We start from the raw sequence: 13,971 nt of genomic DNA, 5'->3' as shown, positions 1-13,971 counted from the left end.
CTACGCAGCCGGCGTGAGGCCCTCTGCTTTAACCTCCCGTGGGGGCAGCGCCGCGCACACACACGCACCCCGGGCCCCACGACCTCCGGGAGGGCCAAGGCCCTAAGACCTGAACGTCCGGGCGCTGCCGCCCGGGGCCACGCGGGCTGAGATGGGCTGTCTGGGTGGCAGCTGCGCACGGCAGAAGCTGGTTCCCCGGGGCCGCCTCTCCCGAGCATCCTCGCTTTGCAGGGCCAAGCTGGGCATGCCTCAGTTCCTCAGCCCCGAGGCCCAGAGCCTGCTGCGTGCGCTCTTCAAGCGGAACCCCTGCAACCGTCTGGGTGAGCCCCGTGCCCGTGCGGTGGGGGGGGGGCACACGGGGACCGGGCCGGCTGCCCGCCCCCGCCCCGGCTCTCCTCTCGGGTTCACTGACAGCGGAAGGCCCTGGGTGGGGGGTGGGGATGCTCTCACGCACTGTCCCCGCACAGCGACACCCGGGCTCGCGCGATGTGCAGGAGTCGCTGCTTCACACAGGGACTTTTGCCAGCCCATGTGACGTCCTGACTTTCGGAACAATGCAAACTAAAGACAGAACAATGGAGACGCCACTTCCGTTTAATCCGTGTGGCTTAAGAAACCTCGGCACGTGTTGAAATTGACGTTTGCTTACGTCGCCCAAGTGCCGATTCACTTTCCGAGTAATTCTCTGCGGAAAGGTTCCCGGAGTTGCCTTCCCGGCAGGTCTCGGGCAAGGGCCTCGTGTGTCCAAAGCTCCCGCAGGGAAGGCGCCTGCCGCTCACTCGCGACCTTGTCCCCGCCACAGGCGCTGGCAGCGACGGCGTGGAGGAGATCAAGCGGCACCCTTTCTTTGCCACCGTGGACTGGAACGTAAGTCGCGCCGGGGCCCCCTGCACACGCATCCGGGACCCCAATACACACGCGTCCGGGGCCCCAATGCACACGGTCCGGGGCCCCAATACACACGCGTCCAGGGCCCCAATGCACACGCGTCCGGGGCCCCCCTGCAGGCTCTGTGAGTGGCAGCTTGGGGCTCCACCCGCCCTCCCACACAGACCCGCCTGGCAAACCTGAGGACCGCCTGGGCGGGAGAGGGAGGGTGGCCAGCTGGGCCTGGGGCGGCAGCTGGGCAGGGTGCAGTGGGGGATGGGTGGTCCCGTGGTCTGCAGCTGGGAGGGAAGGAAGCCCTGGTCCCCCGCTCCAGTGACCAGTTAACGCAAGGACTTGGCTCAGGGGGGTGGCCGGGGGGCGGCCACTGTCTCCGCCGAGAAGGGGCCCAGGAGGAACGAAGGCAGCTCTGAGGCGTGGGGACCGTGACATCGCGGTGGCCCTGGACGCGGTGCCAGCCGGGTCACGAGCATCCGGAAAGCCCCGGGCCGCGAAGCCCGGAGCAGACGCCCCGCGAGTCGGCTCCGCACGCGGCTGTCCTGGCCGTGCAGCTGGAACCCGGTCGGGACCTGCGAGCCAGTCGGGTGGCTCTCAGCCCCCGTCCCAGCGACGGGGCTGCAGCCACGGCCGGGAGGCTCCCTGTCGCGCTCCACGTTTCATTTCGTTCATTTTTGTTTGCGTTGGTTTTGGAGAGAGACCCTTCCGATGCCTTAGGACCAAGCACGTTCACGGTCACTGCCGCGTTTGCCGAGGTGGCAGGCGGGGACAGGGAACAGCAGGCGGCCGCTCCGGCTGCGTCTGAGCAGGGCCGAGCGGGGCTCGGACACACGCCCTGTGCGCATCGTCGGCTTGATCGGTGGGCCGCGGCCCGTGCGTGTCGCGGGGAGCAGGGTGCCTCGCGGTCGAGGGCACTGTGCGCGAGCTTGTCATCACCCGGCCACAGACAGGACAGGCGCGCAGTGGGTGTGCGGTCAGAGAGCGTGAGTGGGAACGGACAAGGCGGGGGGCCCTACCCCCAAGAGATCCGCCCAGGACCATGTGTCGTTCAGCCGCCGCGGCCCGGCCCAGGGCTGGTGGGCCGTCTCCCATCTCAGCCGTGAGCCTGCCCGCTCTCCTGTGTCTGTCGGCCACCGTCGGTGCCACTGCCTCGCCCCGGCCAAGCTCGGCCCCGTCACACGCCCGGGGAAGCTGACGGCCCGCGAGCAGACAGCAGAAGGCGAGGTGCCCGTGGGCGTCTGGTCCGCAGCTCTGATGACTGGAAACCACAGCGGAGCCGCGTTTGCAATGAGCGTCGTGACCACGAGGTGGTCCCTCTGCCACGAAGCCGCTCAGCAGGACGGCGAGAAGCCGGCTCCCCGCTGGCGCTCCCCTGGGGCCCCGCGCCGGCCTCGCCCCGCCTGCGTCCTGCTTGCTTCTGTGACCCCAGACGGCCTGCAGAAGTCTAAGTGCCTGTCACCCAGCACTTCTCCCCGGGGTCCCCTGTAACGGGCTCAGACGTGGGGGCCGCGGCCCCTGCTCGTCACGCTCTGCCGTCAGCCGGCCTTCGGGCCCGACAGATGGGTCCGTGCGGGAGGCTCCTTCCTGAGAACTTGCTCTGGCGGACGGCTAGGTGGACCACTAGAGGTCATCATGGACCGAGGGCATCGGGAGAGTCTGGCTCGGGCTGCGTTCAATCCCTGGGGCTGCAGCTATGCTGGGGACGCAGAATCAGCACCGGCCCGAAGCAGAGCTCCCCGGACGGTACCCACCCGGGCCGCGGGAGCCAGTGCAGAGACACGGCCCCCCGCGACGGGGAACGGCGGCCGCAGGCGCCCTCACAGGCCGACGTTGGCCCACAGCTCCCTGCATCCCGGCGGAGGCCGAGCCCCTCGCTGGGACTGTTCGATGTTTGTTACCACGGCGACTTCCGTCCATGCGAGTACCTGTGCTGGCCGCGTTCTATTTATACTCTGAAACCACCAGCTGTCATTCGGTGAGGCATGAGGGAGTCCTGGGGGAAACCGAGGCATGGGACGCTGAGCAGAGCGCCCAAGGTCGCCGGGAGATCTGCCGGAGCGCGTTGGAGCCGCCCGCAGGAGCTCGGAGGCGGCCGCGTGGCCCAGCGCCCCGCGGGCCCGTGTCGGTCCCTCCCGCGGTCCCTCCCGCGGCCCGGGAGAAGGTTTCCATCCCGTCGTTCTCGTGGTAGCTGCCACTTCCGTGGAACCCGGCCAGACTGCTCTGCGAACGCTCGCGCCGGGCTCGGAACCGCTGGGGCCCGGCTCGGGGGCGTCACCGCCGGCGGGCGCCGTGCGGGCGGGTGCCGCCCCTCCAGCAGCGCGGGGCAGACGTGCCATGGACCGTCCAGCGCCCGCCCGCCCTGCGTGGGTCGGCGTCGTGGCCTCGGGGGTCGTCTGCAGCCGCGGCCTCCGCCCAGTCCCGCGAGTTCCCAAACGCCCAGAGCCAGCTCTGCCCACGGAGGACGGACGTCGGGTCTGACCCCGGGCTCCAGCGCCCTCTGCTCCACCGAACAGGGCCCATCTTCACCTGCTCCCTGCATCCCCTCCTCGTCCTGCGAAGGCCTCCCAGCCCCGATCGAGCCCTGATGCCCGTGACGTGAAATCCCGCGGTCGCTGCTCGAATCCGGGACAGACGGGCGCGAGCCTGCGGCCCACACGGCCGCACCGCTCCGGAGGCTCAGAGGGAGCCAGGTCAGGATGGTGCAGAATGCTGCTGCGGCTCACGCGTGACTCAGCCCTGCGCACCCCCTTCCACAGTGAGGCGCCCCGAAGCCTCAGCCCCACGCCGGGGTGTGGACACAGGGAAGGAAAAGCATGTGTGACAGCGACCCAGAGACATCACCCAGTGACAGGAAGGAGTCGACGGGCCTCGAGGGTTGCATCAGGTGTGAGGGGGCCGCCAAGGGGCCGAGTGGCCGGCCCCGGGTGCCCAGGTGGCCTATGAGGCCCTTTGCTGCCTGCTCGCAACCAGACCAAAATCGTGGGGACCTCAGCGGACGGCGGGTGGTGTTCTGGGGCCGCCGTGGACAGGCGGCGCTCACGGGCCCCATCAGCAGGGGACCAGCATTTCGGGACGGGGGTGGGGGTGCGGGCAAGGGCGCTACCTGGGGTACGGACAGCGCCCCCTCCGGCACACCCGGGCGGGCTGCACGCACTCGCTTCGGTCAGTGAGGGTCTCCCTGGCGAAAGCACGGGCTGGCTCCGGACGCGGGAAAGGGCACACGCGGACGGGGCAGGGTTCCAGCAGGAGCTGGAGTGACAGACAGCTGCCCCCACTCCTGCCCCTGCGGGCCCCGTGGGCCCCTGCGGCGTGGCCTTGGGGTGGAGAGAGGAGCTGAACTGTGTGAGTTTCAATTTCCAGACGCGAAACATCTCTCACTGGGATTAAGTGACAACCCGCGTGTGTGCGTGTGTGTGTGTGCATGTGCACGTGTGTGCGTGTGTGTAAATCAGTCCCTGACGGTGAAGGCAGAGGCCCCCGGCCGTGTGGCAGAGGCTCCACCCCCACCCGCGTCGGAAGGCCCTGGAGGGCATGTGTGCGCAGAGGGGAGGCCGTGACTCTGACGTGTCGGGAACAGACGCCGATTAATGACCCAGCGCGAGCGTCACAGAAGGGGGCCCTCTGGCGTGAGGGGACGGGCCGAGCTGGGGCCGGGGGTCTGGCCGTGAGCTCGTTCATGCTGGGCGCAGAGCTGCCCCCGGGTGTCCAGAGTCCTGTGACAGGTGCAGGAGGGCGTCGCCAGGACAGGCCACGCCTTCCTCTTTCTGGCCTGAGGAACCTGTTCCTGCAGCGCAGGGAAGGGCCGGACGAGGCGGGCCTGAGTTCGCTCGTCCTCGCTGACGGGTCCCAAGTGCTCACGCCAGTGGGAGCCCAGCAGCCACTAGTCAGAGCAGCCTCCAGGCCCCTGACCACGGATGTCGCCGTTGCTCGGGCAGCCGCATCTGCAGCTTCCTCGGGCCAGGGGGCTCCTGGGAGGCCGCGTCCTGGGCAGCAACCGGGGCTTCGGCACCCTCCTCCCTCTAGCTGGACCCTGGTCCTGGGCGCTTCTGGAACCCTGTACCCAGGAGAGTCGGGAGACCGAGCTCCCACCCCAGCCATCCCTCCCCGTTTGCCCCTTAGATGCTCGTGACTTTGGGCAAGTCACCTGCCCCGCCTGAGCCTCAGCTTCTCATCTGTAAAGTCTGCTTTTCCGTGGGATTGAGAGATTTAGGGCAGATCTCAACAAGGGTGACCGTTCCCCGCCCCCCACCCCAGGTGTCCCTGACAGCGCTGGGCTCCGGGCATGTGGCAACAGAAGCCCCCAGGACAACTCTGGGAGTGGGGGTCCCAGCCACGCCTGGGCCCCTCCGGCCCGGCAGGACGGGGGAAGCCTGTGCCGAACGGTTACGGCGAGGCCCTCCTGGCTCCCAAGGCCCGCGGCCGGTGTGAGGCCAGCCAGGTGCCCGGCTCTGCACGATGGCTGTCGCTGTGACCCATGTTCCCAGGCGACCTGACTGCATCCTCTCCGGGGGAGAGCCCTCGGCCTCCTTTGGGAGCAGAGTCGCTGCAGGCCCTGCCGCTCCCTGGAGGGCGCCCTGTCGCAGGCCTCCTGCCCGCAGCGGCCTGGGGCGGGGCGCGTCGCGGCCGTCCGGTCAGGTTCCAAGTAAAGGCTGAAGTGGAAAGCAGGCAGCACCCCCTCCAGGCCTCACAGCCTGAGCCGCGGCGTGAACACGGAGCTTGGCGGGGAGGGCGCCGCGTGTGCGGCCGCACACACGTCGCGGTCCCGAGGGGCCATCCACGTCCCTCGCGCCCCCCGTGGCCCCTGCGCCCGCTCAGCCCGCCCGGCCTCTCCCGCAGAAACTGTACCGGAAGGAGATCAAGCCGCCCTTCAAGCCTGCGGTGGGCAGGCCGGAGGACACCTTCCACTTCGACCCCGAGTTCACAGCCCGGACGCCCACAGGTGTGTGCCCGCGTGAGGGGGGCAGCACCCTGCTGCCAGCCGGCGATCGGCGGGTCGTCCTGCTGGCCAGGTAGGGATGGGCGCCCAGGAAGCAGAGTCCTGGCTTCGAGAATGCTGGCATGGGAAACACGGTCAGGACGCTGGTGACCCCATTAACCGTGGTTAGCTTCCGACACGCCCGATCCCACAGGCAGTGCCCCGGCGGTGCGGGCTTCGGCATGGGAATTCGGGGCGCAGGTCAGTCCGTGACATCACGGTGCGGTTGTTTTTAATAAAGCTCATGCACGAGCCCCTGGAGATTCGGGGGCCCCACTGCGGCCCGCCGTGGTTAGTGGCCGCTTCGTGCGACACGGGGTTCTCGCCCTGCTTCTGAGTCTGAAATGGGTTGTGGTTTTTAGAAGATGCTCATGAAACAGACAGGGGGTCAAGCACAAAATGCCACGTGGGTGCAGGCGGGACTGGGGATCACGTGTCCCTCTGGCGGGGCTGTTGGGACAAGCTCGTTTCCCACCCACGGTGGGCAGGTCGGTGGGGCAGGGGAGGGGCGGGCGGGGGGCCCACTGAGCGGCTGCGGCCCCAACAGGGGGGACGCTGCTTCCGGGCGCCGCAGGGGGTCGGCGCACAGAGCTCACCGCGTGCTCTCAGCTAAAGCTGGCTTGGCGTCCCCGTCACACATGGGCGCCCCTGGAGCACGCTGACCAGGGGCGGGGGGGCTTGTCTAAGGTGTGAAAACCCTCAGCCCATTGCACAGTCAGAAAATACTCATGGGACCAACGGAAACGGATGACAGTGCGGCCGCCTGTGGTTCTGCGTTCCTAAACCTGCGTGCGGTCTCCCCAACACGCGCACCGCACGCACCACGCGCACCGCGCGCCCGGTGTGGCCGCACCCACCGCCGCCTGGCCCCCCCTGCAAGACTGACGTCTCCCTTGTCCCCTGCAGACTCCCCTGGCGTCCCCCCCAGCGCCAACGCTCACCACCTGTTCCGAGGGTTCAGCTTCGTGGCCTCCAGCCTGGCCCAGGAGGCCTCGCAGCAGGAGGCGCCCACCCCCGTGCACCCCGTCGTGCAGGTACCTGCCGAGCCGGCCCGTCCCCCAGCTCCGGCGTCACGTGCCTGAGCCTCTTGCCCACGGGGTGCAGGCTGCGGGGTGGCCCTGCCTCTCCTCACACTCGCCCCAGAGAGGGGATGATCCCTGACAAAGGTCCGACCCTGATGAAGGCCCGAGGCGGGCTGTGGCCAGGCCGCAGCCGTCACACGCGGCGTCTCTGCTGTGAGCCGTCAAGCCGGTGCCTGGGAGCCGTTCAGCTTGCGGGTGCCACTTCCCGGTCGTGACATGTTCCGTTAGGGCAGTGAAGAGGACGTTTTTATAAGTTTTCCAGCTCATACATAAGTATACAAGCAGACGAGAGAGCTCTAAGAAGTTACGATGAGTTGTCTTTAAAAGCCGAGTCAGGGTAAATTGGATGGCGTTGGTCGTGCACATTTCTGTCCCCAAGGCCTTTTGGAAAACAGCATGTCCACAGTGGCCAGCTGCTGTGACGGCGGGCGCCATCCTTGGTGGCTTTCTGTCTGCACTCTGAGTAGGCAGGCTGCAGGGTGGTGTACACGGGCAGAAGCAGGCTGTGACAGGGACATCATGGGTCACATTTCCAATTAGATGCTGACATCCAGGGACGCCCTGTGGACACAAGGCTCAGAGCCCTGGACTTAGAGGCCCCACCCCTTCTCCTTTGTCACGTTCGGGGGACGCGTGACCAGTCAGCCCACACGGTGCCCGGGGTGTCCAGAAACGGTCAGGGCCCGAGCGGGCGGGGGGGCTGGTTAGATCGGGAGCCGTCCCCACGAGCGCTGGGACCTTTGTCAGGGGACCGGATCCGTGCCCAGTTTCCGTGTGCCCAGGTGCGCGGCTGCGCCCACACCGTGTGCGCATGCGCATGGGGCGTTGACACCCGCCCCCCCCCTCTGCCCGCAGCAGCTCCACGGCAACAACGTCCACTTCACCGACGGCTACGAGGTCAAGGAGGACCTCGGCGTGGGCTCCTACTCCGTGTGCAAGCGCTGCGTGCACAAAGCCACCGACGCGGAGTACGCCGTGAAGGTGAGGGGGGCCCCGGCGCCCTGGCCCGCCGCCCTGCGCGCCCTCCCGGCTCCGCAGGCTGGGGCGCCGCGGAGGTCGGTGCGCCTGGACGTCAGGCCGCCGCCCGGGTAAGGCGCGCCGCGTGGTGGCTTCGGCGGCTCCGTACCTTGGAAATGAGAGTTGGGGACAGCCCGAGCGGCCGGCGGAGGTAGGGAAGGAGCGGGGAGGCACAGTCACGAAAAGCCAAACCAGGGAGGAGCACGCGGACGCACAGCCGGAAGCGCCTGCGGACGCTCGGCGGGGGGCGGGGGGTTCACTGTCACCCAGGCGGCGAGCGGTCAGGGCGCCCCGCGCCCCAGCCCGGGGCTCTCCGCGCGCGCCGTGCTGCGCTGCGCATCTGATCCGAAACACGGAGCCAGTTTTTGAGTTTTCTGTTCGGCAAACTGTAGATGACAGCTCAAGTGTCCTGCTGACGTCACCATCTGATTTGTGGGAAAAGCGGAGGTTTTGCGCGCTCGCCACAGACACTGTAACTTCGCCACCGCCCCACTCAGCTGAACCGGAGGCCCCTGAGGAGCCAGGCCCGGCCTGGGCGCCGCGGGCAGCGGACCCGTTCTGGCCTGTGCCGGGCACGCCCCAGCGCATGGCCCTGCGGCTCTGCGAGGACCTTCGGGCAGGGGTGGGACCTGCCAGCAGGTGGCAGTGTGCGGGCGGGGGGCAGGGGAGGGGGAGCCCCTTCTGCTTCTCCTACAGCCGACTGACTGCTCCGCGCCCCGCGCCAGGTGGTGACGCGTGGGACAGCCCCGCCGCCCCGCCCCCCCCAGCGCGCCGCGCTCCTGCCGTGCGTGGAGGCGGGGTGCCAGGGTAGCATGCGTGGCCGCCAGGCGCGAGGACAGTGCCGTGCCCTGTCAGAAAAGACACCAGGCAGACACTCCAGCCGCTCGGTTCAGTTTGGGTCGGAATTTACGGCTTTTTGACAAACTTATCTTGAATTCCTCAAACAAGAAAGCCGGTTTCAACACGGAGAGACAGCTGGTCTGAGTTCCGGGGATGGGCTGCCCTGTCTGGAGCGTCAAGGGTACCTCAACGGGAGGAAAGTCACAGATTGCAATTAAAATCCCCGGAGTACAGGCTGGGCAGTGTGGCAAGGGGGGCCCCGCCACGGCCTCCTGGCGAGGAAAAGCGCTTGCCCCCAGCCCGGGCTCACGGCGATGCCCCTCCGGGCACTGGGCTGTCGCGTGGGAGCTTGGGAGGACGCCCAGCCCGTGCCCGACCAGGCACTGCCCGTGTTCAGGCGGGAGGCGGGGTGTGGCCTGCCTTCCGCCCGCCTCAGGCGAGATGTGCCATTCGCACCGCCAAGCATGCTGCGCGCGCGCCTCACAGCACGCAGGGCTGTCGTGGGGTTTTCTCTGCACAGTCCGTTTCCCACAAGATTCCTGCAGTTTGCCGGGTGACCAGCCACAGTCCCGGCATCGGTCACCGTGCCCAGTGAGTGCAGAGAAACAGGCTGTTGTCTGGCCAGCTCGGCGACCACGATGCCCACTAGAGGACAGCCGGCCACGGTGAGCCTGGCCAGCCGCTGTCGGCACCTCTGGAAATGAGTCCCTTAGACAAAGGCGCTGGAATGTCCCCGAGTGTTCCCAGCCCAGCGCTCGTAAAGACACCATCTGAATCCAGCTTCCACAAATGGCTCGTAACTCTGTCCCCAAAGACCTCCGCGGTGGGAGTTGCCGAGGACGCTGGTGACAGCCCCCAGGCACGGCCGTGGCTGACGGTGCGGGGAGGAGCCGGCCGTCCTGCTTCTGTGTGACAAGCCTCAAAGTTCCCTGGACAGCCGAGCCGACGGACCCGACAGGTGTCCCTCATCCTCTGCGGAACGCGGGTCGTGATGTGTTGGGAAGATGCTCAAATGAACCAAGCTCAGGAAGGAGCCGCGGCCTCCCGGCGTGACCCAGAGCCGTCTGACAGCGTTTAGGCCGCTGCGTTTAAGCCATGGTCAGCGCATCGCTCTAAGGCGACGCCTGTCCGGGCTCCCGCGGGGCGAGAGCCAGCAGCGGCTTGTGACGGAGTCCAGTGAGCAGGACGGGCTCGTCTGCCACCAGAGCTGCCGTCACACATGCCATGCTGCGTTTCGTCTCCCGCGTGAGGTGACGCCCAGGTCAGAGGGAGTGAGACCGTTTCTGGCGCTTTCTGCCGCAGCCGACGGCTCGTCATAGCGGTGTCTCCTGCTGACGGAGACCCAGAGCTGAGTGCTCCCCCTGTGAGGCGGGAGGCGGCGCGCGGCGCGCACCTGCTCGGCCCGTCGGCTGCGTCTCAGACTCGGTCACTAGAGTCTAGCGCTCCCTCCCTCAGCGGCCACCCGAGCACTTCAAAGCCAGGATCCGAATCCTCGGGCGGAGGCGGAGTCTGCTTCACTTGGAGGAGCAGCCCAGCCGAGCCAGCCGGGGCCAGCTGGGGCCTCCCCGTCCGGCTGCGTGGGTGGCTCAGAGCCGTCCCCACCGAGTAGTAAGCGGAGAAGAGGACGTCCAGCCTCGACCACACAGCAGCACCGTGGCCAGAACACGTGGCATTGGCTAGGGCGGTCACGATCGGTGGGGTGGCTTTGCCCCTCTGGGGACACCGGCCGTGGCTGGAGACGTTCTGGTCACAAGCAGGACGGGAATGCTGTTGCTGTCTGGCGGACAGAGGCCGGGGCGCCGCTCGCCACTGCCCGGGGCAGCCGCGCCCGCCGCCCCACGGGGCGCTGTGTGGCCCAGTGTCAGTCGTGGGGAGGCTGAGCGCCCGGGGCCGGGTCAGCTCATGCAGATGACCCCCAGCGGCTGGTGTTTAGGGGACGGAGACGGGGCGGGGTCCCCTCTCTGTTAGGCGTCTGCTTGCTTCCTGGTGGCAGGGCGGCCCCTCGGCAAGTCAGCGCGCCCCACGCTCGCGCAGGGCCAGGGCGGCCCCTCGCCGTGGCAGAGCGAGCGGGGCTGGGGAGGCCAGCGCGCAGCCCGCGAAGGTCGGCCGTCGGCCTCGTCCGGGGCGGGATGCGGCGGCTCTCGACAGCTGGTCCCGGAACACAGGAAGCCCTGCCGGGCGGCCCGGCTTTCCCGGCCCATGCCCAGAACATGCCACTGCGTGTCCACAGGTCCCTGCTCCTGGTCGTCCCCCGCGCCCGCACCCGGTGACTCCTGAGCTGTCCCGCGTCCTCCTCGGCCCGCAGCACCCCCCTCCGCGGCGCCCGTCAGCCCCGACAGCTGCGTGGCTCCGTTCTGGTCCCCACGCCCCGTCGCAGTGCTCGGCAGGGTCAAGGACGAGAGTCACTTAACAGAAAGAGGCGTTGTTCGGGAGCGCTCCTTCCCACGCGGGTCTCTGCTGCAGCTCCCGCGCGGGCGCGCCGCTGCCGGCACCCCCGCTCCCCGGCCCCGGCCCCGGCCCGGCCCCCGCCTGGCATTCCCCCGGCCGGCGCGGAGCAGGAGCACTCACGCGTCCTCCGGGACCCGAGGCCGTAGCCAGTGGCGCCGGGACTGAGCCTCACTGTCGTGGCTCCCCCGGGGGCCCCCTTTATCTTCAGATCTGACGCAGACACCCCCTCTCGCGAAGTGCCAGCTGAGGGCTCTCCGTCCTGGGCCTGAGGGGGCCGCGCAGGGCAGGGCCACCCTGAGGGGAGAAGCCGCTGTCGCTGCCCCGGCCGCTACGCGGCAGCCCTCACGCGATCGCGAGTCCCTCGTCTGCTCTAGCAATAGGACCGCACGTTTGTGAAGCGTGAGGCCCGCGTGTGGCCCGCCGTCTCCACGTGAGCGATGGCATGTGGCCGGCTCACACACCTGAGGCCAGTCGGCCCCTCCCGGGAACGCGCCCTGAACTGTGCTCACGGCAAAGCGTTTACGGCTGATCCCAGTGTTCCTGTGCTCATTGTCACACTGTGTGTGTAATTTGTCAACCGAGGAAGCAACAGAATCAAGACAGATGCTTGACACGAACAGAGCTTATTTTTAGAAGGAAAGCTGATTGGCGTGGAAATTTTGATTTTTTCCGGCAGGAAAACTCGGACTTCTTTCTCCGTGTCATGTGTTTAGGTCAGTCGTGCGGGGAAGGTGTCTGTCCCGTCCTGCGTTTCGAGCGCGATGCTGAGCCCCTGGCACGTCGGCAGCCGGCCGGTGGACGTAGCTGCCTGGGCGGGCACCGTGCGAGCAGTGAGCTCGGCCGCGTCTCGCTCGGTTCCCGCCTGGGCGCCCCCTCCCCAGGTGTCCCGGCCCCGAGGGATCACATACAGGCCCCGGAGGACGAGGGGCGGGCGCGTTGGGGCTGGAGGCCCGTGGGCCCCGGGAACGAAATCATGCCTGACATGGCCGTCCACGTGACCCTTTCTGAGGCCAGCCACTGCCACCGGCCGCTGTCGTCGAGGCCACGCCCGCGTCACGAGCATCCGACGCGACCCGCTAGGCGGGTGGTCTGGAGCCGGGCAGCCTGGTTTCCAGCGGGCTGGGCGCCTCCCTCGGGGCAGCAACCTGCCCTGCGGCCAGGTGAGAATGAGGGGCTGTCCCCCGGCTCCTCGGTGGCCCAGCTCTGCTGCGTCAGGAAGACTGAAACAGCAAGGAAGGGGGAAGGAGCTGGTCCCGCAGGGCTCGCCCGAGCTGGAGCAGACCAGCACCGCGCCCCCGAGAACCTGGCCCCCCGAGAAGCCCCTCCTGTCCAGACAGTATGCTCAAGACCCCCATGTGGGCCCGCCATGCCCAGCACAGGCTGCGGCTGGGCGCTCGGGCACCGTGACTACACGTCACCGCTGAGGTCTGTTAGGACTCTTCTTTCTCACCTCTCAGAAAACACTCTCCCTCCCTGCAAAAACCACATAAACAAAACCAAAACAAAGGTTTGTGGCAGGAAGCAGCCCGCGTTTGCCGCCAGCGGTCAGGACGGAACCAGGGGCCCGAGCCGACGTGCAGCTGTGTGGCACCTGCCCAGCCTTGGCCAGGTGCGAAGTGGCCCCAAGCACCTCGGGCAGATGGTGGCAGCCAGGAGGACAGCTGTGGGGACGTGAGGGGGACCCCGCTTCCGGGCTGGGTGTCTCGTCTCCCTGCGGACACACCTTGCCCCCCGTGCCACGAGAACGGGAGGCGGGCCTTCCCTCTGGCTTCGGGCCAGTTCCACCACGGAGGGAGGAGGGCAGGGGGCGGGGGGCGGGGGGGGGGGGGGGCCCCCCCGGCTCCGTGCAGCCTCCCCGACCCTGGTCTCTAACGCACCCTGGCCCCACCCTGGCTCTAGAGAGTGTTTCCTCTTTCTCGTTAGTCCTGCACCGTATTCCATTGTGAGGGTAGTAACACGGATTTATGTTAAGAACGTGTTTCTTTTATTATGAAGTTTTATTTGAAAAAAAGTGTATCTAGTATTTTTTTGATCCACTGACGTATTTTAACCAAACTGTGAAGAGAAGGCCACAGCCCAGAAGGGGCGGCCGGCTGGGCAGGTGGTCGGGGCAAGTCCGTCCCAGGCACGCGGTCCTCACCATGTAGCCCGGCAGCTCAGGGGACCCCTTCCCCGCGAGGGAGCCCCAGATGCGTGCTGGCCTGTGTCTGGTGAGCCCCAGATGCGTGCCGGCCTGCGTCCGCAGCAGAAGCCCCGCCGGCCCGGCCAGAGCTGCCGCAGCAGGGGAAGGCGCGTCAGGGCGGAGCCCGACCCCGCGCTGCGGCCCGACTGTGTCATCCACGGTCCCGGCCACCGTGTCCCCGGAGCTCGGCAGCGGCTGCAGACGGGGCTGGGGGAGGAGCTGGCCCGGCCGGGTCACTCGTAGCAGTGAGGGGGCCAGGGATGGGGCGCCGTGCCGACCGCGGGGGAGCGCCACCCCGGCATGCTTTCGTGTAGACACGAGGCTGGTGTCACACGACCTCCACTTGGGGGCCTGGGCGGCGACGACACGTTCTCTGAGCAGCGAGTGTTTTTAACGTGTGCGGGACCCGTGCGGAGAGCGGAGCACGCGGCCGTCCTCCGGCCCAGCACGGCCGCCGCAGGGCTCAGTGCGGGGCCTGCCCCCCCCCCGCCCCGTCCGGTCCGTCCCCACGGGTGTGGGAGCAGCAGATGTGGGAGCAGCGGATG

General features: G+C 68.1%; 1 protein-coding gene across 3 annotated transcripts in view; it reads left to right on the top strand.

Annotated features, from left to right (window-relative positions):
- RPS6KA2 (ribosomal protein S6 kinase A2) overlaps window positions 1-13,971 on the top strand; it is a 160,539-nt gene that overhangs the window by 131,507 nt on the left and 15,061 nt on the right. For all 3 annotated transcript variants that reach the window (XM_016128111.2, XM_016128110.2, XM_016128112.2), the window contains 5 exons: window positions 232-320; window positions 803-867; window positions 5,719-5,821; window positions 6,764-6,891; window positions 7,795-7,920. In XM_016128111.2, coding sequence (XP_015983597.2) covers window positions 232-320; window positions 803-867; window positions 5,719-5,821; window positions 6,764-6,891; window positions 7,795-7,920 — 511 coding nt within the window. The remainder of the gene's footprint in view (window positions 1-231; window positions 321-802; window positions 868-5,718; window positions 5,822-6,763; window positions 6,892-7,794; window positions 7,921-13,971) is intronic.

This window comes from Rousettus aegyptiacus, unplaced genomic scaffold (assembly GCF_014176215.1).
Source record: "Rousettus aegyptiacus isolate mRouAeg1 unplaced genomic scaffold, mRouAeg1.p scaffold_m13_p_1, whole genome shotgun sequence".
Lineage (NCBI taxonomy): Eukaryota > Metazoa > Chordata > Mammalia > Chiroptera > Pteropodidae > Rousettus > Rousettus aegyptiacus.
This window is presented reverse-complemented; position numbering and strand designations above follow the sequence as displayed.